This window comes from Bombina bombina, chromosome 6 (assembly GCF_027579735.1).
Source record: "Bombina bombina isolate aBomBom1 chromosome 6, aBomBom1.pri, whole genome shotgun sequence".
NCBI lineage: Eukaryota > Metazoa > Chordata > Amphibia > Anura > Bombinatoridae > Bombina > Bombina bombina.
Genome location: NC_069504.1, coordinates 593991541 through 594014942, shown reverse-complemented (window position 1 = coordinate 594014942; position 23402 = coordinate 593991541). Strand labels below are relative to the sequence as shown.

The window sequence follows — 23402 nt, the reverse complement described above, 5'->3', positions numbered from 1 at the left end:
GTGACGTGGACGGGCCAGGCGGGCTGTGATGTGAGCGGGGCTGGGCGAGCCGTGGGCAGGGCGGTGCCGAGAGCTCATAAGAGCTCAAAAGAGGGGAGATAGAGGGAGACGGAGAGAGACAGCAAAAGATAGGGGAGAGATAGATCAAAAGAGGGGAGATAGAGAGAGCAAAATAGAGGGGGAGGGAGAGCTCAAAAGAGGGGAGATAGAGAGAGAGGAAGAGAGACAGCAAAAGAGAGGGGGGAGGGAGAGCAAAAGAAAGGGGAGAGAGAGATCAAAAGAGGGGAGATAGAGACAGCAAAAGAGAGGGGGAGAAAGTGGAGAGAGCAAAAGAGAGGGGAGAGAGAGCAAAAGAGGGCAGAGAGCACAAAAGAGGGCAGAGAGAGAGCGCAAAAGAGAGGGGAGAGAGAGAGCATAAGAGAGGGGGGAGAGAGAGCATAAGTGAGGGGAGAGAGAGACCGCAAAAGAGGAGGGAAAGAGAGCAAAAGAAAGGGAAGAGAGAGAGAGTAAAAGAGGGGGGGAGAGAGAGAGCGCAAAAGAGGGGGGATAGAGAAAGCAAAAGAGGGGGGATAGAGAGAGCAAAAGAGACGCAGAGAGACAACAAAAGAGAATGGAGAGAGACAGCAAAATAAAGGGGGAGAGCAAAAGAGAGGGGAGAGAGCAAAAGAGAAGGGGCGAGAGAGAGCAAAAGAGAGGGGGTGAGAGGGGAGAGAAAGAGAGAGAGCAAAATAGAGGGGAGAGAGAGCAAAAGAGAGGGGGAGAGCGCAAAGAGAGGGGATAAGAGCGCAAAAGAGAGGGAGGAAAAGAGAGGGGGAGAGAGAGAACAAAAGAGATGGGGGGAGAGAGAGCAGAAGAGAGGGGGGATAGAGAGAGAGCAAGGGGTGGAACCGCTGTACTGCAAAAATTGGCCAGTGTACACAGGCTTTAGGACTATTAGTGTATATTTTGCTAAGCAAATTGAAGTTTTAAATGGTTAGAAACATTTATTTTGTATGCATATATTTTACATAGCAGCACTTTATTGCTAATGTCTGCTTTCCTATATAAAATGACTTTTATGTTCTTTTAAAGGGATATTAAACACCTGTTTTGTGTATAAAATTGTGCTTTGTCGCATGCTCCCTAGAGGCCAAAAAGCAAAATGCTGCAAATTGCCTAAACCAACTTATTTGATTTCCAGCATTTGCAGGTTGTTGCTTTGTGGCATTCCTAGGGAGTGTGGGACAAGCAAAATTTTATAAAAGAGGAAATAAAATATTTAGAAATAGTATTACTAAATGTGTTGCCACATACACAATATAAAGGAGATGTATCTCTCTCTCTCTCTCTCTCTCTCTCTCTCTCTCTCTCTATATATATATATATATACATACACAAAGTATAACATATTCAGCACTTCTTCATATATTGAATATAAGGGAAAAAATACAACAGGAAACACAAAAGCAATTAGTTGTTCAGAAAAGTAAAAATATAGTCAATAACAACAAAAATAGGGTAGTAGATATAATTGTTGGATTAAACAACATTGGATTACTGCAACTCATATTTAATTGACTTAATGAAAGGATAGTGACAAAAATAAAACTGGTTTAATATAATATACTGTACATATATAAAACAATATACAAAATAAATCAGGGAATATAGTATTACATACAAAAAAAGTATAGTTTACAATTTAATAAATATGTGCTGATAATGATTGCCACAGAATGATTACACATTATAATAGGAAACATTAGTAGAAAATTGGGTAAAATAACTAAGATTTTACCGAAAATTGTTCTTATTGACTATAATTGAGCTTATCTGGACTAAGCACTGCTTCTGTGCTACACAAGATTTAGTATGAACATTTTCTGCTCTGGACAATAAGGAAACCGTCCACCACTAGTAAATTGTAATGCTATCCAGTTTACTGTGATGAATAAAGTTAGTTGAAGAAAAAAAAAAAAAAAGCTGAAACAGAAACAGGCTGTCATCTCACGCTTCCAGGCATTAGAGTGCTACAGTAAGTCTGTGAATTTGAATTGGTTGTGGTGAACTATAATGATTTTAAATAAATAAAAAACATTATATTTAAAAAAAAAAAAAAAAGTAGTTTAGATAATAAATCTATTTGATATATTATACATCTGGTTGTGAATCTTTTAAGCCCTGTCTGCTACCATGTGCAATGCAACCCTCAGATAAAGTACATTGATTGACTACAGGGTAAATTATTTGAAAGAACACAATTTTTATAATAGCAACATATGCAGTTGTTTTAAAAACTTGTACATCTTAAATGGGAAACTAATAGTTTTTTTTTATTCCACAGTTAGTTACATAATAATAGAGGTGGAGTATAGACAGTAGACACTGAGCAAACCTGAACCACAACAATGAAGCAGAGACAGAAATCAAACCCCGCCCACCTGTGCAAACTGGGTTACATTATTAATAGATTAATGTGTAGCTCATTACATTGCAAATCTTTAACACTGACACTTTACATGACCCTGCCACATTACTTAAAGTAAAACACGTTTATAAAATCATGTGGCATTTAATTTATTTTCATTATACCAATATAAATTCCATTATATACTAATAAAATATTGCTTTAAATGTATGTTGACAGTACTCCATAAATTTAAAGGGTGTGTATATATATATATATTTATTTTTTTCTGCTGATTACGAAGCCTACTTTTTCAACATTGAGAATGTAAAAATAATAGTGGTAGATGAGCCAGTCAGAGAGCACACGCAGATCTCCTGCAGCTTTTGACTGTGAGCTGCACATAACACTATCTAGGTGTAGCAAACTGATACACAGGATTGCTTTGGTGTTTATCAGGGTCTAAATCTATAGTTCAGAGGTCAATAACCCAACGGCTCTCTGTGCAGCTCTTATTAGGACAGTTCTCCTATTTTAATACTTTAACCCCTTAATGACCACAATGTACCCTGTATGTCACTGGTCGTTAAGGGTTTTTTCAGGACATAATAGCACAAGTCTAGCAAGAACACGCTATTAATGCCCTCCATCCAGCAGGCTTTGTGGAATAGAGCAGTCTCAACGCTGGTGGCAAGACCGCGCTATAAAACAATTAAGTCCCATACAGGGTACGTCGCTGGTCCTTAAGGGGTTAAAGCAGCTAGATGCTAAAGGTCCACCTGTTCATACTGGGGGCCGCCATTTTGGACATACAGATGAGTAAAGTTATCAGCTTTTTGATAGGTGAATAATTTGCTTGTGGTAAGTCTGTGTGATACATTTTAAAAAATACACAAATATATTAACCCCTTAACGACCGCAACGTGCCCTGTACGTCGCTGGTCGTTAAAGGGGCAATCTAGTCAAAATTAAACTTTCATGGTTCAGATAAGTCATGCAATTTTAAACAACTTTACAATTCACTTTTTTAAATCAAATTTGCTTTGTTCTTTTTGTATTCTTTCTTGAAAGCTAAACCTAGGTAGGCTCATACACTACTGTCTAAGCCATTTAAGGCCACCCCTTATTTCAATGCATTTGGCAGTTTTTCACAGCCAGAGGGCATTAGTTCATGTGTGCCATATAGATAATATTGTGCTCATACCCGTGGAGTTACAAATGAGAGGGCACTGGTTGGCTAAATGCAAGTCTGTCAAAAGAACTGAAATAAGGGGGCAGTCTGCAAAGTCTTATATACAAGGTAATCACAGAGGTAAAAAGTATATTAATATAACCGTGTTGGTTATGCAAAACAGGGGAATGGGTAATAAAGGGATTATCTATCTTTTTAAACAATAACAATTCTGGAGTAGACTGCCCCTTTAAGGGTTTTTTTCTGGCTGTAGCAGCGCGGGTCTTGCCGCGAGCAGCAAGACCACAATATTAGACCCTCCCTCCGGCAGGCTTGTTATAATAGTGCGGTATCGCCGCTGGTGGCGAGACTATGCTATTAAAAAACAAACCCCAATAGAAAGACAAGCGATGTACAGGGTACTTCGCTGGTCACTAAGTGGTTGAAAATCACTTGGCAGTAATATTAATGAATCCAACAAATGTAAAGTGCCTTCTCTTTATCCTGCACCCTAACTTGAACCACATTATACAGTTGTCAAAAAGCCAGCAACCTCACTGAGTGTAAGAAAAAGTATGCTCCAAGATGGCAGCCCCCAATATGAAGAAGTGACGTTTTCAAATCTAGCAACTTTATAGGGTTAAATGTAGGGCTGCAACAACTAATCGGTAAGATTGATCATAAAAATAGTTGTCAAAGAATGTCATTATCAATTAGGTGGTCAGCGATTAGTTGGTTATTGCACAGCACCAGCTGCTTCAATCCGATGAACTCCTGCACATGGTATTGTACAAACATTTTTATTTATTATTATTTTTTCTATCAGATTAATCGGATAATTATTGTCCGATTAATCGGATAGAAAAAAAGATTAAAAAATAAATAAATTAAAATTTTTTTGCACAATCTTAGTTGCAGTAGATCGTCAGATTAAAGCAGCTGGTGCTGTGCAACTGACCAACTAATCGCTGACCACCTAATTGATAATGAGATTTGTTGACAACTATTTTTATGATCAAAACTTACCGATTAGTTGTTGCAGCCCTAGTTAAATGGAAGAATGTCTTTGAAGAGGCTTCAAATAGAAGAGGGAAAACAGTAGCTTAGTGAGTAGTAACCATGTAGCATTGCCAGTTCAATGTTCCTTTTACATTTTTATATACAGAGATAATTTTTAGATAGTAGACGTGAAATACTGTTGTTGATTGTTTAAACATTTATATCTATCTATCTATCTATCTATCTATCTATCTATCTATCTATCTATATATAATGCATATTTTTTAGCATTTGTGTCCTTTTTATTATTTGTGTACCTATGTCCTATTTTTAATTCAGGAAAAAAAAATAAAAATCCTCAATTTCTAGTTCTGAAATGTTCTGGGGATTCGGGAAATAAAGGTTTTATAAACAATTTTTGTTTTTTTATACTAGATACACTACTACGCAAATCCTCTCTGTTTATGATTATCCTAGACCATTGTTTCTCAACCCGGTCCGTAAGTATCCCCAATAGGCCAGGTTTTCATTATAGCTGAACAAGTGCACAGGTGAAATAATCAGCTGATGGGGGAGAGCAGGTTAGTAACTATGGTGTTACCCATCAGCTGATTACCTGTACACTGGTTCAACTATTAATAAAAACCTGGCCTGTTGGGGGTACTTGAGGACTGCTGTATACAAACACTGCCCTAGAACACTGGTTTTCAAACCTGCTCTCAGGCCTCCCTAACGGGCCACATTTTGAGAATATCTGAACTGGAGCACAGGTGAAATAATCAGCTGACTAGCAAACATGGTTATTTTACCTTCTCTCATCCAAAGTATTCCTGAAAACCTGGCCTGTTGGGGAGGCCTGAGGACAGGTTTGAAAACAAGCACCCTAGACAATAATGCCAGCTAAAAAATAGCCCCTGCACTGAACTAAATTACCAATGTCTAGCATGTTGCAGGGAAAGTAAAACTATGGAAAACTACAATATGCAATGATGCTCTCCATAAAGCTAGAAATGTACTGTGTTGATGAGCTAATAGCCAAAAACAATGACAATAACATTGGGTTAATCATTCTCTGAAAAGTTGAGTAATTCGCTTTGCAAACTGAACATTTCTTACAGTAGCTTAATGTCTCTATATGTTGACTTTGACTTATTTATTTTTTCTAAGACCATATTTTGATAATATGAGGCATTTAACATAGTAGATAAGGTTGAAAAAAAGACTGAAGTCCATCGAGTTCAACCTATACAAATCTAAAATACTTACAAAAAGCTCCAGTTAAGCTTAAATAACCCCATTAAAATGTGACCCATTTAATACTAGCAATCATATCCATGAATTTTGTTAGTATACAGAAACTTATCCAGACTATTTTTAAATGTATCTATGGTATTGGCATTCACTACCTCCTTTGGTAATGAGTTCCACAATTTTATTGCTCTCACAGTGAAAAAAACGTTTCCGTTGCAGGAGATTAAATCTCCTTTCCTCCAACCTTAAATTATGACCTCTTGTCAGAAACAATTTTCTTGGAATAAACAGAGCTTCTGCCATCTCTGTATATGGGCCTTGAATATATTTATATAAAGTAATCATGTCACCTCTCAAGCGCCTTTTTTCTAAAGAAAACAGACCCAGTTTGGCTAGCCTCTCCTCATAGGTTAATTTCTCCAATCCCCTTATTAGCTTTGTGGCCCTTCTCTGAACTTTTTCTAGTTCTGCAATATCTTTTTTAGCAATTGGTCCCCAGAACTGCACTCCAAACTCAAGGTGAGGTCTTACCAGGGCTTTATATAATGACAGAATTATGCTTTCCTCCCTTGAATCAATACCTCTTTTAATACATGCTAGTATCTTATTAGCCTTTGAAGCCGCTGCCCTGCATTGTGCACCCATCTTTAGCTTGTTATCTATTACTACTCCCAAATCCCTTTCCTCCTGTGTTTGGCTAAGTCTTGTCCCATTTAAAAAATACGTAGCCTGCTTATTTTTACTTCCAAAATGTAGAACCTTGCATTTTTCCGTATTAAATCTCATTTTCCATTCACTTGCCCATAGTTCTAATTTTAGCAAATCCCTTTGTAAAGACAGTTCGTCCTGCTCTGACCTTATGACCTTACTTAACTTAGTATCATCTGCAAAAATAGAGATGTCGCTATTTAATCCTTGCTCCAAGTCATTTATAAAAATATTAAAAAGAACAGGGCCCAGTACTGATCCCTGGGGGACGCCACTGATTACCTTTGTCCAATCTGAGTATGATCCATTTACTACTACTCGTTGCTCCCTATCTTTTATCCAGTTATTTATCCATGAGCTAACATTTTCAGCTATTCCCAGTCCCTTAATTTTGTGCATTAATCTCTCATGTGGCACTGTATCAAATGCCTTTGCAAAATCTAAGTATACCACATCCACTGATTCCCCTTTATCTATATTTTGACTTACTTCCTCGTAGAATCTAATCAGATTAGTTTGACATGATCTATTTCTCCTAAAGCCATGCTGATTAGAACTCATAATCTTGTTTACACGAATATGCTCATCAATATAATCCCTTATAATCCCTTCAAATATCTTCCCCACTATTGATGTCAGACTAACTGGTCTATAGCTTCCTGGATCATCCCTGCTTCCCTTTTTGAAGAGTGGCACCACATCAGCTTTACGCCAATCCTGGGGTACCATGCCTGAGGATAATGAGTCTTGAAAAATTAAGAGTAAAGGTTTGTCTATAACAGTGCTAAGTTCCCTCAACACCCTTGGGTGTATTCCATCTGGGCCTGGAGTTTTATTTACCTTAATATTTTCCAGTTTTTTCCTGATATCCTCTAAACAAAACCCAGTTAGTGGTATGGACTGGCATGTTCTATTATGTTCAAAAGTATCATTCAATGGTTCTTCTCTTGTGTATACTGAAGAAAAAAACTGGTTTAGTACCTCAGCCTTCTCCCTGTCATTATTTATCATGCTACCCTCCACACATTTTAATGTACCTATATTATCCTTCTTAGATTTTTTGCTATTTATGTACTTAAAGAACCTTTTAGGGTTAGACTTAGAATCCTTAGCAATTAATTTTTCATTTTCAATTTTGGCTAATTTGATTGCTTTTTTGCATGCTTTGTTACATTCCTTATAAATATTGTATGCTGAGTCTGTACTATTTTCTTTTAATAATTTAAATGCCCTACGTTTTTTCCTAATTTCTCTTAACACATTTTTATTTAGCCATAATGGCTTTGTTTTTTTATTTTTACTTTTATAACCATATGGTATGTGTTGATATGTATATTTATTTAACACATTTTTAAATATTATCCATTTATTCTCTGTATTTTTATTAGAAAATACATTGTCCCAATTTATATTATTTAATGATTTCCTTAAATCGTTGAATTTTGCTTTCTTGAAATTAAAAGTCTTAGTTAAGCCTTTAAAACACTGCATTTGAAAATAGATTTCAAATGTGACCATGTTATGATCACTGTTACCCAAATGTTCTTTAACTTCTATGTTTGATATTATATCTGTATTGTTTGATAGCACTAAATCCAATATAGCTTTACTCCTAGTTGGCTCCTCTATTAATTGTGACAAGAAGTTATCCCTGAGAACATTTAAAAATCTATCCCCCTTAGCTGAATTACTAGTTTCATTGGCCCAGTTTATATCAGGGTAGTTAAAATCTCCCATAATTACAGCACTGTTATTAGCAGCCTTACCTATTTGGATAAGTAGTTGAGTTTCCTCCGGGTCACTAATGTTGGGAGGCTTGTAGCATGTTCCTAGTAATATTTTTTTAGGATTTTTCCCCCCACTCTTTATTTCAACCCACAGGGTCTCTACATTGTCACTTGTATCATAAATATCTTCCCTTATTGTAGGTTTAAGGTTAGGTTTAATATACATGCAGATTCCTCCACCCCTTTTATTATTCCTGTCCCTCCTAAATAATGTATACCCCTCTAAGTTAACTGCCCAGTCATGTGAATCATCCCACCAAGTTTCAGTTATACTGATAACATCATAGTCCTCTTCTGCAACTAAGAGCGTCAGCTCCCCCATTTTACCTGTCATGCTTCTTGCATTTGTTGTCATACATTTAATTTTCATGTGCTTTCTGCTGCTACTCGGTGTGCTTTCCTCTATATTTTCTAATGTGACATTTCTTAAGTCATCCCTTCCTTGAGATATTAAGGGATTGTCATATTCACAGACTGATCTCTCTGTTCTATTTTGTTCTAACTGACCCTTTCAAATGGGCTCTTGCTCTCTTCCACCCACCACTGTGAGGTTGATTTCTGCTGCAGCCTCTTTTTTTTTACAAAGTTTTTTTTCTAGCCAGAACTGTATTGTAATTTTCAGTATGTATGGTGGTTTCAACAGGCCAAAACAGCTATTTCAAATTACAAAATCAAGGTGAATTAGTTATTTGTAAACAATTTAAAGGGAAAAGAAACCCCAACATTTTCTTTCATAACTCAGATAGAACATACAATTTTAAACAACTTATCAAATATGCTTCTCTCTCTTGTTATCCTTTTCTGAAGGAACAGCATTGCACTACTGGTAGCTAGATGAACACATCTAGTTAGCCAATCACAAGAGACAAATGTGTGCTGAACAGAGCACATTTGAAAATAGAAGTGAATTTAAAAGTGTATTAAAATGATATGCTCTATCTGAATCATGTTAGTTTAATTTTGACTTTCCTATCCCTTTAATACACTCCAGAAGGTAAAATGTATAATCGATGACACAAAAAAGTGGAGGGACATTTTACATCAATATTTTCCACACCAATTAGGTTTTCTTTTTCAACGTACTGTCTTCTATCTATATATAATGTATATTTTTTAGCATTTGTGTCCTTTTTATTATTTGTGTACCTATGTCCTATTTTTAATTCAGGAAAAAAATAAACATATCCTCAATTTCTAGTTCTGAAATGTTCTGGGGATTCGGGAAATAAAGGTTTTATAAACAATTTTTTTTTTTAAATATACTAGATACACTACTACACAAATCCTCTCTGTTTATGATTATCCTAGACCATTGTTTCTCAACCCAGTCCGTAAGTATCCCCAATAGGCCAGGTTTTCATTATAGCTGAACAAGTGCACAGGTGAAATAATTAGCTGATGGGGGAGAGCAGGTTTGTAACTATGGTGTTACCGATCAGCTGATTGCCTGTGCACTGGTTCAACTATTAATGAAAACATGGCCTGTTGGGGGTACTTGAGGACTGCTGTATACAAACACTGCCCTAGAACACTGGTTTACAAACCTGCTCTCAGGCCACCCTAACGGGCCACATTTTGAGAATATCTGAACTGGAGCACAGGTGAAATAATCAGCTGACTAGCTACCTTCTCTCATCCAAAGTATTCCTGAAAACCTGGCCTGTTGGGGAGGCCTGAGGACAGGTTTGAAAACAAGCACCCTAGACAATAATGCCAGCTAAAAAATAGCCCCTGCACTGAACTAAATTACCAATGTCTAGCATGTTGCAGGGAAAGTAAAACTATGGAAAACTACAATATGCAATGATGCTCTCCATAAAGCTAGAAATGTACTTGATGAGCTAATAGCCAAAAACAATGACAATAACATTGAGTTAATCATTCTTTGAAAAGTTGAGTGATTTGCTTTGCAAACTGAACATTTCTTACAGTAGCTTCATGTCTCTATATGTTGACTTTGACTTATTTATTTTTTCTAAGACCATATTTTGATAATATGAGGCATTTGCTATGCAAACCTTTCAAATGGGCTCTTGCTCTCTTCCACCCACCACTGTGAGGTTGATTTCTGCTGCAGCCTCTTTTTTTTTTTACAAAGTTTTTTTTCTAGCCTGAACTGTATTGTAATTTTCAGTATGTATGGTGGTTTCAACAGGCCAAAACAGCTATTTCAAATGACAAAATCAAGGCAAATGTGTTATTTAATGCACCACTTCACCCAGGAAATTGTTGCAATTACAAATGTTTAGGCATTCTCATGTTTATTTCTTTTGTTTGTATTGGTACGACAGAAAAAACGGGAGAAAAAAAGCCAAATCTGACACATTCCACGCAAAACTCCAAAAATGGACTGGACAAAATTATTGGCACCTTCTCATTCCGAATTTGTGATGCTCCTGTAATTTGTAATTTAACTCACCTGTATCAATTAACAGGTGCTGACAATATAGAAATCACAACGGCAACCAGTTAAAATGGGGAAAAATGTACTCAACCTTTCTGTTGTGTGTCACACTGAACATGGAGAAGAGAGAGAGCAGCAAATAATTGAGACAGAGTATGTGATTTAAGACACTTTTAAATTCACTTCTAGTTTCAAATGTGCTTTGTTCTCTTGATATCCCTTGTTGAAAACGAGTATGCACATATCCTACACTAGTGGAAGCTAGCTGTTGATTGGTACCTTCACACATTTGTTTCTTGTGATTGGCTAACTAGATGTGTTCATCAAGCTGCCAGTAGTGAAATGCTGTTCCTTCAGCAAACGATAAAAAGAGAATGAAGCAATTTTGATAATAGAAGTAAATTGTAAAGTTGTTTAGAATTGTATGTTCAATCCAAATCATGAAATAAAATGTTGGGGTTTCCTGTCCCTTTTAATTTTTCTGTGGCCACTGTGTGCAACATTGTCAAGAAGTTTACAGCCCATGGCACTGTAGCTAATCTCCCTGGATGTGGACATAAGAGAAAAAATGATAAAAGGTGGCAACAAAGGATTGTTCGAAAGGTGGATAAAGAACCTTGATCAACTTCCAGACAAATTCTAGCTGACCTTCAGGCACAGGGTACAAATGTGTCAGCTCGCACTATACGTCTCCATCTGAATGAAAAGGGACGCTATGGTAGGAGACCCAGAAGGACCCCACTGCATAAAAAAGCTAGATTGGAGTTTGCCAAAACTTACCTGAGGAATCCAAAATCCTTTTGGGAGAATGCGCTGTGGACAGACGAAACAAAATTGCAGCTTTTTGGTAAAGCCCATAATTCTACTGTTTTCAGAAAAAAATTAGGCTTTTAAAGAAAAGATACAGTCCCTACAGTCAAACATGGTGGAGGTTCACTGATGTTTTGGGGTTGCTTTGCTGCTTCAGGCACTGGATGTCTTGACTGTGTGCATGGCATTATGAAATCTGAAGACTACCAAAGAATTATGTGGTGCAATGTAGGGCCCAGTTTCAGAAAGTTGGGTCTCCACTCTCCATCAGAGGTCATGGGTCTTACAGCAGGACAATGACCCAAAACACACATCCAAAAGCACCCAGAAATGGTTTAAGACAAAGTGCTGGAGAGTACTGAACTGACTAGCAATGAGTCCAGATCTCAATCCCATAGAGCACCTGTGGAGAGATCTCAAAACAGCAGTTGGGAAAATGAACCCTTCCAATCTGAGAGACCTGAAGCAGTTGGCGAAAGAAGAGTGGTCCAAAATACCAGTAGAGAGGTGTAAGAAACTCATTGATGGTTACAGGAATCAATTGATTTCAGTTTTTTTTCCCCAAGGGATGGGCTACCAATTTTTTTTTTTTTTTCCAAAATATTTTTATTCATTTTTCATAGATAATAACAATACAACAATACAACGCGTAATGTTATCAAATTATACATGGTTACATAATTTTGCTCTGCTGTAAAAACATGTATTTCAATCATCAATATTGTGTCACACTCTAGATAAATTCAGGTGATCAATCATATAAGTACGATTATTACAGAAATAGTAGTATAACAGATTATTTTCTTATCTGTCTAGACATGTTCAATACTAAAAGTGTGTTATTTTCAAATAAAATCCCATGTCTATCAGCATAAAAGGATCCATACTCGCAAGCGAAATATAGGTACATAAGGTAAGGGAAAAAAAAAGGTGTAAGGGAGGGGGGAGAGAGAGAGAGAAAAAAAATATGAGGGATAACAGCATGGGGGGGGAGGATAATAGCAAATGAGCATGCCTGTAAGTCCGAAACCGGGAATTACCGTCTCCCAGGGTAGTAGGAGATAGAGAGAAAAAAAAGAAAAAATTAAGCCTATGTTATTTGTGTAGCCAGGTGTCCCAAACTAGCCAATATTTTTCCATTTGGTCAATTGAGTTGAAGAAATGTTTTTCCATTGTGGCCATGTAATCAACCATCGCACTGATTTCGACAAGACGCGGAGGTTCAGGTTTTTTCCATGCTTGAGCTATACATAATTTGACAGCCGTAAAAATATATATATTATTGGCCTCTTTGACGACAGGTATAGTATTCTCTATGATATGTAATAGAGCATTAGAGGGTGACACTGTAGATGTAAGTTCTAGGTAATAACATAATACCTGAATATCTTTCCACAATGGTGCAAGTTTCAGGCATCCCCACCAGATGTGCAGGTCTGAGCCCACAGGTCCACATCCCCGCCAACATAGAGACAAGATTATCGGATACATTTTAGCTAGTCTGACGGGAGTTCTATGCCATTTCATTAATAGTTTGAGATAAACCTCCAACATAGTAACACAATGTACTGTTTTTTTAGTTAAAGTAATGGCTCTATCCCAGTCTTGGTCAGAAAAGGTGGTACCCTTTTCCATACTCCACGCTTTACTTTGCCAGGGTAACCCCACAATAAGATCTAATAAAATAAGGTTATAGTGGACAGTAACAGGTTTAGAGAGTTTAGGTCCACTTAACCATTAACTTTCCCACAATGTGCCTTTCCTAATGGAATTTGTGGGGAACCCCCAGGTTTTTAGGAAGCTAAGGACTCGAAAAACATTCAAATGGTAGCCAAGAGGGGACTGGGTCAAATCGAAGAGATATCGAATTAGCATTAATTGTTGAGTTTTGATCATATAAATCAGCTATTACTTCAAATCCTTTTATTTTCCGATCTCCTACATGGATATTAGTAAGATCCCAAAATACCCCTTGTAAATGATGGGCTGGAGATGGGTGAGGGGCAAGTTTTCTCTTATTGAGGCCCCAAATTACATCAGCTAACCCCAGATCTGCAGGTATACTGGCAGTTTCTAAAAGGTACCAGCCTGGGTTATCTCCTTTAAGACCCCACTCTGTGATATGAGATAATTTTGCAGCTTCGTAGTAAGTAAAAATGTTTTGGACTGCAATTCTCCCTTTAGAATATGGCCTCTGCAGAGTATTATATGCAATCCTATGTGCTTTGTTTTTCCAAATATAATTGGAAAGTAGTTTGTGAATTTGATACATAATAGAATATGGGACATTAAGCGGAATTCATCTGAATAAATACAATGCTTTTGGTAACAGTGACATTTTAATTGAGGCCACTCTAGCTAGCCAGGAGAGTTCTTTAAAGTCCCATTTCTCTAGCAGAAGTTTAAAATCTGCTATCAAAGTTTCATAGTTACTGTAAATAATGTGGTCGGCATCTGCACTTAGGAGTATTCCTAGATGTCTGAGATGGTGTAATGGTATGGTTTGATAAAGTCCTGCACTAGGGGCGAAAAACGTCAACTATCCACTACAGCATTGATTTCAGCACCTTTTCTTATTAACCCGAGGAGTCTGGAAATCCAGACAGAGGTTTGAAAGATTGAAAAGACTGTGAACGGCCGTTCAGGATTTCTACTGTTTCAGTGCTTCTATCATGCTTTCAGCGTGCAACAGGATCTTTCATTGATTGATAGTGGAGACTTACGTCATAGCTCCACCTCTGCCAACTGGAAACTGGGAAGCGCGATCTGAGCGAGGACGCTGTGGTAAGCCGCGGATGTGGCCAAGGCTCCGTAAGTAATACAACAGATTTGCCAAGCTATTTATTTTGTGGGACTACACCATTTGAGAGGATATTTACCAGTACTAGTCACAGGCAAAGCCGTAAGTACTATAACAAGAACCCCTCAAATTCTCTACAGATACAAGCAGGGAAGCTTGTCATACTTCTGTTTGTGCTAGACCATTTAAGCCACCTTTTCTACTCCAAGGTCATTCTGTTTTAACGCTCCTGTGAATACCGAAAATACTAGTCTGCTTTACCCCTTTGGGATCCGTGGATATACTCTTTTAAACTTTTTGCACTAGCCGTATATCGGCATTGTTACTTGTAACTTATATTGTATCCAGAGACGGCTTATTATTTGCCACATTCGTATCTATCTAGTTTTTAAATTGTGTATTATTGTGATACATTGTGACATTTTTGAAAGCTAGAGGTACCCATCCTCACGCCATTATTTCATTTTGTTAGCGTTAGGAGAGACACATTACAACTTATTTACCATACCATACTACTCAACACTTACATATTTATTATCCATGTAATAATTTGGTTTTATTATTTATCTAGGCATTTGGATATCAAACACTAATCTAAGTTTTGCTATATCTCTATATATTTCAGACACCTGCACTTTAAATATTTGCACTTTAACATTAGGCACTTAGCATTATGCTCTTGACATTTTTTAGATTTCAGTGAACTTTTGGCATGTATTGAGCTAGATATTTATACCTCTATTTATTTTTATTGGGGAGACATCCCCATTTTAAAAGGTACTTTTCTTATGCCTCAATACAGATTTATGTATGTAGCATTTACTATTTTGACACATGTATTAAATTGCTGAATACATTGTCTTTTAAATTTAATCCTTCAGTACTGTATTGCTCTTTTTGAGCGCTTCTTATCGTAGATTTTTTTCTTTGGTTTTAATTATTTTATTAATCCTAGGGAAGGGTTAATTTTGGTAAGGAGCTTATAGAGGACATTACCTTGCGCCCTGTTTTTTCTGTTTGTTTTTTTTTTAGATGGTGTAATGACCAAGTGAATGGGTAGAGGGACTGTAATACTAATAAGGTAGGTTGTTCTATATGGATTTGTTCTATATGGATGGGGTATGCCTCAGTCTTTTTGTAGTTGATTTTATTGTAGCTTATCCTACCAAAGTAAAACTGCTGGCATGGAAGTTAACGGATTAGTTAGTAAGAGAGTAACGTCATCTGCAAACAAAACTATTTTCTCGTGAGGTGTTATGAGAGGAACTCCATTTATATATCATTGGATTGTCTGATTGCTTGAGCAAGCGGTTCCATTACTAGTGCAAAAATAAATGGCGAGAGTGGGCACCCCTGCCTTGTCCCATTGCAGATTGGAAACAAAATCTCAGCTCTCTCACTCGTGCGTATGGAGCAGAATACAGGATTCTAATTGCTAAAATGAAGGGTTCAGGGAACCCAAAAGAACAAAGGACTTCCCACAAAGACTCCCATCTGACCCTGTCAAATGCCTCAGCGTCCAAAGACAGAGCTAGCATTGGGATCTTTTTCCGTTGGGCCTCTGTGAAGACCGAAATCAGCCTTTTTGAGTTCTCTGGGCCTTGCCGGCCCATCGTGAATGCAACTTGGTCATAATGAATTATGGTGGGTAGGAGAAGAAATATCCTTTTTGCTATAAGCTTTGAGTAAAGTTTAATATCAAGATTTATAAGGGATATGTGTCGGAAATTGCTGCACTCTGTCTAACTTATCCCCATTTTTGGTATTGTAATAATAGAAGCCTCTAAAAATTCCCTTAAAACATTCCCTGTCTCCATAATTTCATTAAAAATGTTTCTTAAGACTGGGGGTAATTAATGGCCTTAGTTTCTTGTAAAACGTGCCTGTAAAACCATCTGGTCCTGAGGCCTTGTTGTTTTGTATCTGTTTTAAAACTTCTTCAATCTCTTCTGGAGAAAATGGCTGTGTTAAAGAAGCTCCATCTTCCTCTGATATTGTGGGTACATTTAATTCTCTAAGAAAGCTTGAAATCCCCTGTGGAGATATTGCTCTAGGGATTTCACTTCCTTCAATGTCATATAGCTTAGCATAGTATTCCGCAAATAGTTTACCTATATCCGCAGGTGTATATGCTGTTTGACCACTATATGTGATAGATGGGCTTCTTGCCACAGCCGCTCTCTGTCTTAGTTTTTTGGCTAGGATTGTGTCTGCCTTATTGCTTTTAGAATACATTAACTGTTTAAATCCCGTTGCGGACTCCTGAACTCTTTGAGTTCCCCTAACTTATAAGTTCTTTAAGGCGTAATATTTCGTTTGATGAAGTTGGCGTGGGATTGGTTTTATTTAGTCTGTCAATTTGTCTAAGGTCACACATCAGTTTACCTAGGGGACCTCCCATTTCCTTTTTAATCTTTGCCATTTTACTAATACAAAATCCTCTGATGTATGACTTAAAAGCTGCCCATCTGATTTGATGTGAGGTCCCCCTGCTGGGTTATTTAAAAGATAGTCTATAGTCGTCTCCTGTAACGAACCTAAAGAAAGTGGCTCAGACCAAAGACTTTGAGGGAACTTCCACATTGGTCTAGATGAGAGTGTTGTATTCCCAGGCAGAATGATAGAGACCGCATCATGGTCTGACCAGGAACAAGAGGACATTTTTGCACCTTGAACTCCATTTAGAGTCCAAGAATCAGTAAAAAAATAATCCAATCGTGAGTACGAGTTATGTGTTGGGATAGATATGAAAAATCTCTACCTGTTGGGTGTAAAGACCTCCATACGTCAAAGAGTTGGTATTGATACATAAGGTCCCTGAATTTAGGGGCAGATGAATTAACAAACGTGTCAGTGTTTCCTGGTTTAGAACATTTCTTGTCTAAATCTGGATCCCAGATTAAATTAAGATCCCCCCCCCAAATTAATGTTCCTTGTTTGAGTTTATCAATCAGTCCTAGTATCTTCTGCAGAAATTTCAATTGACCTTGGTTGGGTGCATAAATATTAACTAAAGTGAATATGCAATTTTTTTTTTTTATTTTTTTTTTTAAAATCAAAGTTTTTTATTAAGGTATTTAGCAAACAATATTGATGATATAATGATACACATAACATGTTCGATATGCCAAAGCCTGTACATAAACGACTTATAAGTAAAACACTTTTATCAAATACAAATGTCATCATAGATGGCATATCAGACACATATAGAAATATCCGCACTCAATGTTGAAACCCAACGAAAAAATCTTAATGCATGTACATCTAGAATTTCTGCTGGGTAATGATACCTATTTTTAATTTTTATATGCTAATTTATAAAATAACTCAACCCTGGCACCTCCAAAACATAAATAGCTACCTAATAGGATGATACTTTATAAAAGCCTGTTAGGCTATGACATACTCTTTTGCTATGGGATGTGCCTTTTTAAGTATTATTTAGTTAAATAGGTGAAGAATCCTCTCCAGTAGTTTAATTTGCCTGACAATTTGATATCTAAGATCAAGTTGTAAGTAATGAATAATAAAATATCACGTTAATGATATGAGAGGGTTATAAGATTTAGCTTACACATATTAATTGCTTAATGAGTGGTCGGAGAGGACCTGTCATTGATAACCAGAAACCTTCTAAACTTATCACAGAGGGACCTCCATGTACGCAAACCATATTTCAAATAATAACATAATATGTTATCCCTTCTTAATTAAGAGACAAGAAGCTCTTGGGACAGCATGGGATGTGCTTTGTTGAATAATAGATAAATTAGGAACTACTTCTATTGAGGCTTGATGCGACTTAGATATTTCCTTCATTACTCAAATAGCTATACTCCTAAATGTGGAGAGGAATATATTCTCTGCATGCTAAGGAAGGGTGTTGTGTAGGATTAACTATTTGATGTGCATTACCCTAGATAAGTTCACAAGGTGACCATCATTTATGTATATAGAAACACTTTAGGATCTCTATCATATGGGCGGGACACTCACCATTTATAAGTATACATTAAATAAGGTAGAAGAGATCTATATCTATCCTCAAGGGCATACCCTGTCACATGCATAAGATTGTCCCACATGTGTATGCTGAGATCCAAAAACCTAAGCCTGATGCCAAAGTCATATATGTAGTTACAGTGTCTGATGATAGGCTATAAAAGGGCTTCTTGTGAAGTTTGGTATGTCTCAGATACACCCTATAAGCGATTCCACTTAGAGATGTAAAACATTCATTCCCAAAAGATAGTGGCCACTATCTGATTCAGTATTCTCAGTGCTATAGAAAATTAACCTCAAAGTAGACCTGAGAGAATCTAAATGCAATGTTATCAACAAACACAGTCCCATCTCTAATATTACCCAACTCTGGCAAAGGGACAACATTAAATATAAAGATATACAAAAATAAAAATAAAAAGAACAACATAGAAATGCTTGTGGCAATGAAGCGCCATAAACCTTATTGCATGTCTCCTGCTATGATGGCTAAAGTCTATGACAGTCTAGGAGTTCAGTGTTAGCACAAAGGAGTATGTCTTCCACAGCAAAGTGTCCTGAGCTACCCCACACCAACTCTTGTGCAGCAGTGGAAAGGTAAATAGAACCCGTCTTGTGATGTTATATTTTCAACCTCATACACACCGGAAAAACACATCACGGACCCGGACTGCTTCTGCTTGCTTATCGATATTCCTATGCTGTCACTCCTCTGCACACTGTAGGCTAGAATCTTCAGAGCTACTGCGTGTCCGATGTTGTCAGAGAGTCTCCCACTTTGTTTATTTTCGGCACCCTCTTTACCCCCGCAGAGACCGGCCGCATTCCCCCTCGGGGCAGCTAAGGGCAGCCAGGAGCAATCGGAATGCTGTTCCTCAACTATGAGACCTTTCAAAGCTTGGGGTTGAGATAGTAGAGTAAGGCTGAGCGACACAGTAAGTGAGAACTGTCTAGATTGCAGAACTGCAGATTCTTCAGACCATGTAACGTCCGCTTTTACCGGTATGTTTCCTTGCTCTTTCGGGGGTAAGTCCATCCAGCTTGACACATGGCAAGTGTCTCTCAGGTCCGTAAACCTACAATCTATAAGTCGATCTAAAGCTTTTAACTTGGCCTGTAATATATCATGGAAGTCCTCCATATTATCCGCTGTATGTAACGTTCTGGTTAATGTATTAACTATGGCAGATGAATACTGCTCTACTCGAGTAGGTAAAGTGCTCGAGGGGGGGAAGTGAATGCGTATGATGGAGTTGCGGCCTACCTTCTGAATTCTGTCCGTGAGAGTCCAGCAAAAAATAACATATAAATTGAGATGTCCTGCAGCTCCCTTTCTTCTCCAATATTAGCTTAATGACTTTCTGTGCAAAATGTCCAGTTTGAGGAGAGAAATTTGATCTTTATTTAAATATATTTGAGGAGCTCCATATATTTGCTGCTGATCATGGCCGCCTTCCAGACACGCCCCCCCGAATATGCAATTATTTAATTTACAAACTAATATGAGGTACCTTCCCTCCGCGTCCTGTTCCAAGTGCAAAAGTTGGAATGAAACATTCTTACTGACCAAGATAGACACACCTCTACTTTTCTGATATAGGAAGATGTATATACATTAGGAAATTGTGGAGATTTAATTCTCATAAGGTCTCCCGATATCCAATGTGTTTCCTACAGGAACACAATATCCGTTTTCAGCACTTCAACAATAATTCAACAATAATCTTCGCTTCATCGAGGAATTGATGCCTTTAGTGTTTAATGTGGTGAAAATGAGGGATGGGGTGTACGTCATTGCTTTAAAAAAAGGGGGGGAGGGGAAGAAAGGAGAGAAATTTGGGAGGAGGAGGAGTAATGGAGAGATGGTGGGGGAGTGTGCTACCAAATATTAAATTGAGGGTTCCAATAATTTTGTCCAGTCCATTTTTGGATTTTTGCATGGAATGTGTCAGATTTGGCTTTTTTTTTCTCCACTTTTTTTTTTTATGTCATACCAATACAAACAAAAGAAATAAACATGAGAATGCTTAAATATTTATAATTGCAACAATCTTCTGCGCAAAGTTGTGCATTATCTGACAGAAATGCAGGGGTGCCAATATTTTTGGCCATGACACACACACACACACACACACACACACTCTCTCATCTCTATCTCTATCTATCTATCATCTCTCTCTCTCTCTCTCTCTCTCTCTCTCTCTCTCTCTCTCTCTCTCTCTCTCTCTCTCTCTCTCTCTCTCTCTCTCTCTCTCTCTATATATATATATATATATATATATATATATATATATATATATATCTCTATATATATCTCTCTATATATCTCTCTATATATCTCTCTATATATCTCCTCTCTCTCTCTCCAAAATACCATCAGCTATATATAGAAATATGTATTTATAAAAAAATAGAAAATATTCTGTTATGTGAAGAACATTGGAATGTGAAACATTCATATTTTCATGTCGGGTTAGCGCACTTCAGAATATGAGAACGTGTTTGCACGCGAGCAAGGTGTTCGTTTTTTTTCCCCCAATTTTCTTTTGCTCCATCAATTTCTATGGGGGAATACATTGTCATGTGCGTGATATTCTAAGTTCAGCTTTTTACACGCATCATGTTAGCTTGCGAGCAAAAACATTTTACTTTAAACTTGTAATACGAGTGCTACACGACGCACCGAAAAAGCTTACGTCTAGTGGAGTTAGCGCTCGAGCGGGAGCGTTAAATACGGCTCCACTTGTAATCCAGGCCTTAGTTGGGTTTTCCTACCTTCCTACAATGTTCCTTTATTTAATGCAAACATTTTTTGTAATTGTACTTTGATAACTAAATTAACTTACATAAAGTCTGGAATAGAGCCAGAGAAACTATATTACAAACCAGTGTATCAAACAATGATAAACTGTCGCCAGATGTTATCCTAGTATCTGGAAATGTTACTGCATATCTCTTATTACAAATTTGTCAATGTTAGCAGAAAGGAGAATGGCAGAGATTAATAAGTTGTCTCTCCCTCACAGGCCCGGGTCAAAAGCTAAGCAAAGTTTGACAAACAGAAGCTTCTGTTAAAACTTTAACCTGAAAGTCCAAAAGGGAATACAAAAGTGAATAAAAACAGCACTGCCAAAGGATAGACACAAAGTGAATGCAAGGACCATAATGGCAGCAAAAACGTTGGGACATGATATTGAAAACCTATCAGTTGTGGTACATGGAGTTGGTGATCTTCGCTTGGTAAGAAGTACATATATAATCATTTAAATGAACACTCTTTCTATGTTCCTGTGGATAAATTAAACATTTAGCAGTATTACCACACTGGTTACCAAGTGGCCAATATCAGAGAGTTTTTTTGTTTGTTTTGTTTTGCATAATAAATACAAAAAAAAACAAATAACTGATTTCCAACTGACCTCTTTCAATCCTTTGTATTTATAGCAAATTATCAATAATAAAAAATAGCTTATGTTTATGATTTTTTATTGCATATGATCTTGCGCACAGGCAAGAATATTTTTTTCAGATGAATAGTTTGTAGCAAAAAAAATAATCTTTCATTTCGTCCTATATTTGCTCATGCGATTGTTTAGATCTATTCTGTTAATGAAAATCTGGTCGACAACTATTTCAGCGTCTTGAGGGGTGAAGAGGAACAGCTAGACAGCAGGTTAACTTAAATAACGTTAAAGGGACATTAAAGTCAAAATACAAAATCTAATGAGTAAGACAGAGCATGCAATTTGAAACTACTTTTCAATTCACTTCTATGGTCAAATTTGCTTGTTCCATTGGTAATCTTTGTTGAAGAACAAATCTAGGTAGGCTCAGGAGAAGCAATGCAATACTGGGAACTAGCTGGTGATTGGTTGCTAGACTTATAAGCTTTGTCATTGGCTTACTTGATATGCTCAGCTAGCTCCCAGTAGTGCATAGCTGCTCTGAGCAGACTTTTTAAGAAAGGATACTAAAAGAATGAAGCAAATTTGATAACACCAGTAAAATAGAGAGTTGTTTAGAACTGTATACTGTCTGAATCATGAAATATACTGTTTGATTTTACTTTCCTTTTCCTAATACTACTGCTAAAAGCCAGCAGAAACATTTTTTTTCTTTTTTATTTTTTTTAATACCTTATTTAAATGTTGCCATTCACGATTGAAGTATTGCTTTCTTTGATTATTTTGTTTATCTACAATAATACATTCAACTGCATTTTCTATGTTATACTGAAAACATATAAAAATGGAATTTCAACACAAAGAGAATGGATTCACCATTCCTTTTGAGAGTTTTTAATTGTGCCAAGCCAAATCTATTCAGGAATTTATCAAACCATGCGTAGCTGAATAATCAGAACTTTTAAGTGCAAAGTTCATGGGCTGGTGAACATTTTAGAAATTAATTACTGAGAAAAAAGGGACAGTCTACACCAGAATTTTTATTGTTTTAGAAAATGGATAATCCCTTTATTACACATTCCCCACTTTTGCATAATCAACACAGTTATATTAATATAATGTCTACCTCTGATTATCTTGTATCTAAGCCTCTGCAGACTGCCCCCTTATTTCAGTTCTTTTTACAGGCTTGCATTTTATCCAATCAGTGCCTGCTCCCAGGTAACTCCACGTGCGTGAGCTCAATGTTATCTATATGACACACAGGCACTAACACCCTCTAGTGGTGAACAACTGTTAAAATGCATTCTGAAAACAGGCAGCCTTCAAGGTCTAATAAATTAACATATGAACCTCCTAGGTTTAGCTTTCAACTAAGAATACCAAGAGAACAAAGCAAAATTGGTGATAAAAGTAAATTGGAAAATTGTTTAAAATTATGTGCCTTATCTGAATCGTGTAAGTTTATTTTGGACTTGAGTGTCCCTTTAAATGAACACTATAATATCATCAAAGTATATGTGAACTCAGCTGACATCACTGATCACCTATTGACCAACATTAAAGAAAAGAAAAAAAAATCATAATCATAACACATCTCAACTAATATCCTTAATTTATTATTATTAAATAATCTCTTATAAAAGATTTCCTCTTAAAACAGTGTCATATATTGGG

The 23402-nt window shown here is 36.9% G+C and overlaps 1 protein-coding gene across 2 annotated transcripts in view; it reads left to right on the top strand.

Moving 5' to 3' along the window:
• Nucleotides 1-1948: 1948 nt before the first annotated feature.
• SORD (sorbitol dehydrogenase) overlaps nucleotides 1949-23402 on the top strand; it is a 279871-nt gene continuing 258417 nt past the window's right edge. Inside the window, exons 1-2 of one of the 2 annotated variants that reach the window (XM_053717573.1) lie at nucleotides 1949-2014; nucleotides 21348-21561. In XM_053717573.1, coding sequence (XP_053573548.1) covers nucleotides 21487-21561 — 75 coding nt within the window. In that variant the 5' untranslated portion in view covers nucleotides 1949-2014; nucleotides 21348-21486. Of the gene's footprint in view, nucleotides 2015-21347; nucleotides 21562-23402 lie in introns of those variants that run through there. The other variant, XM_053717574.1, reaches the window with a different exon arrangement.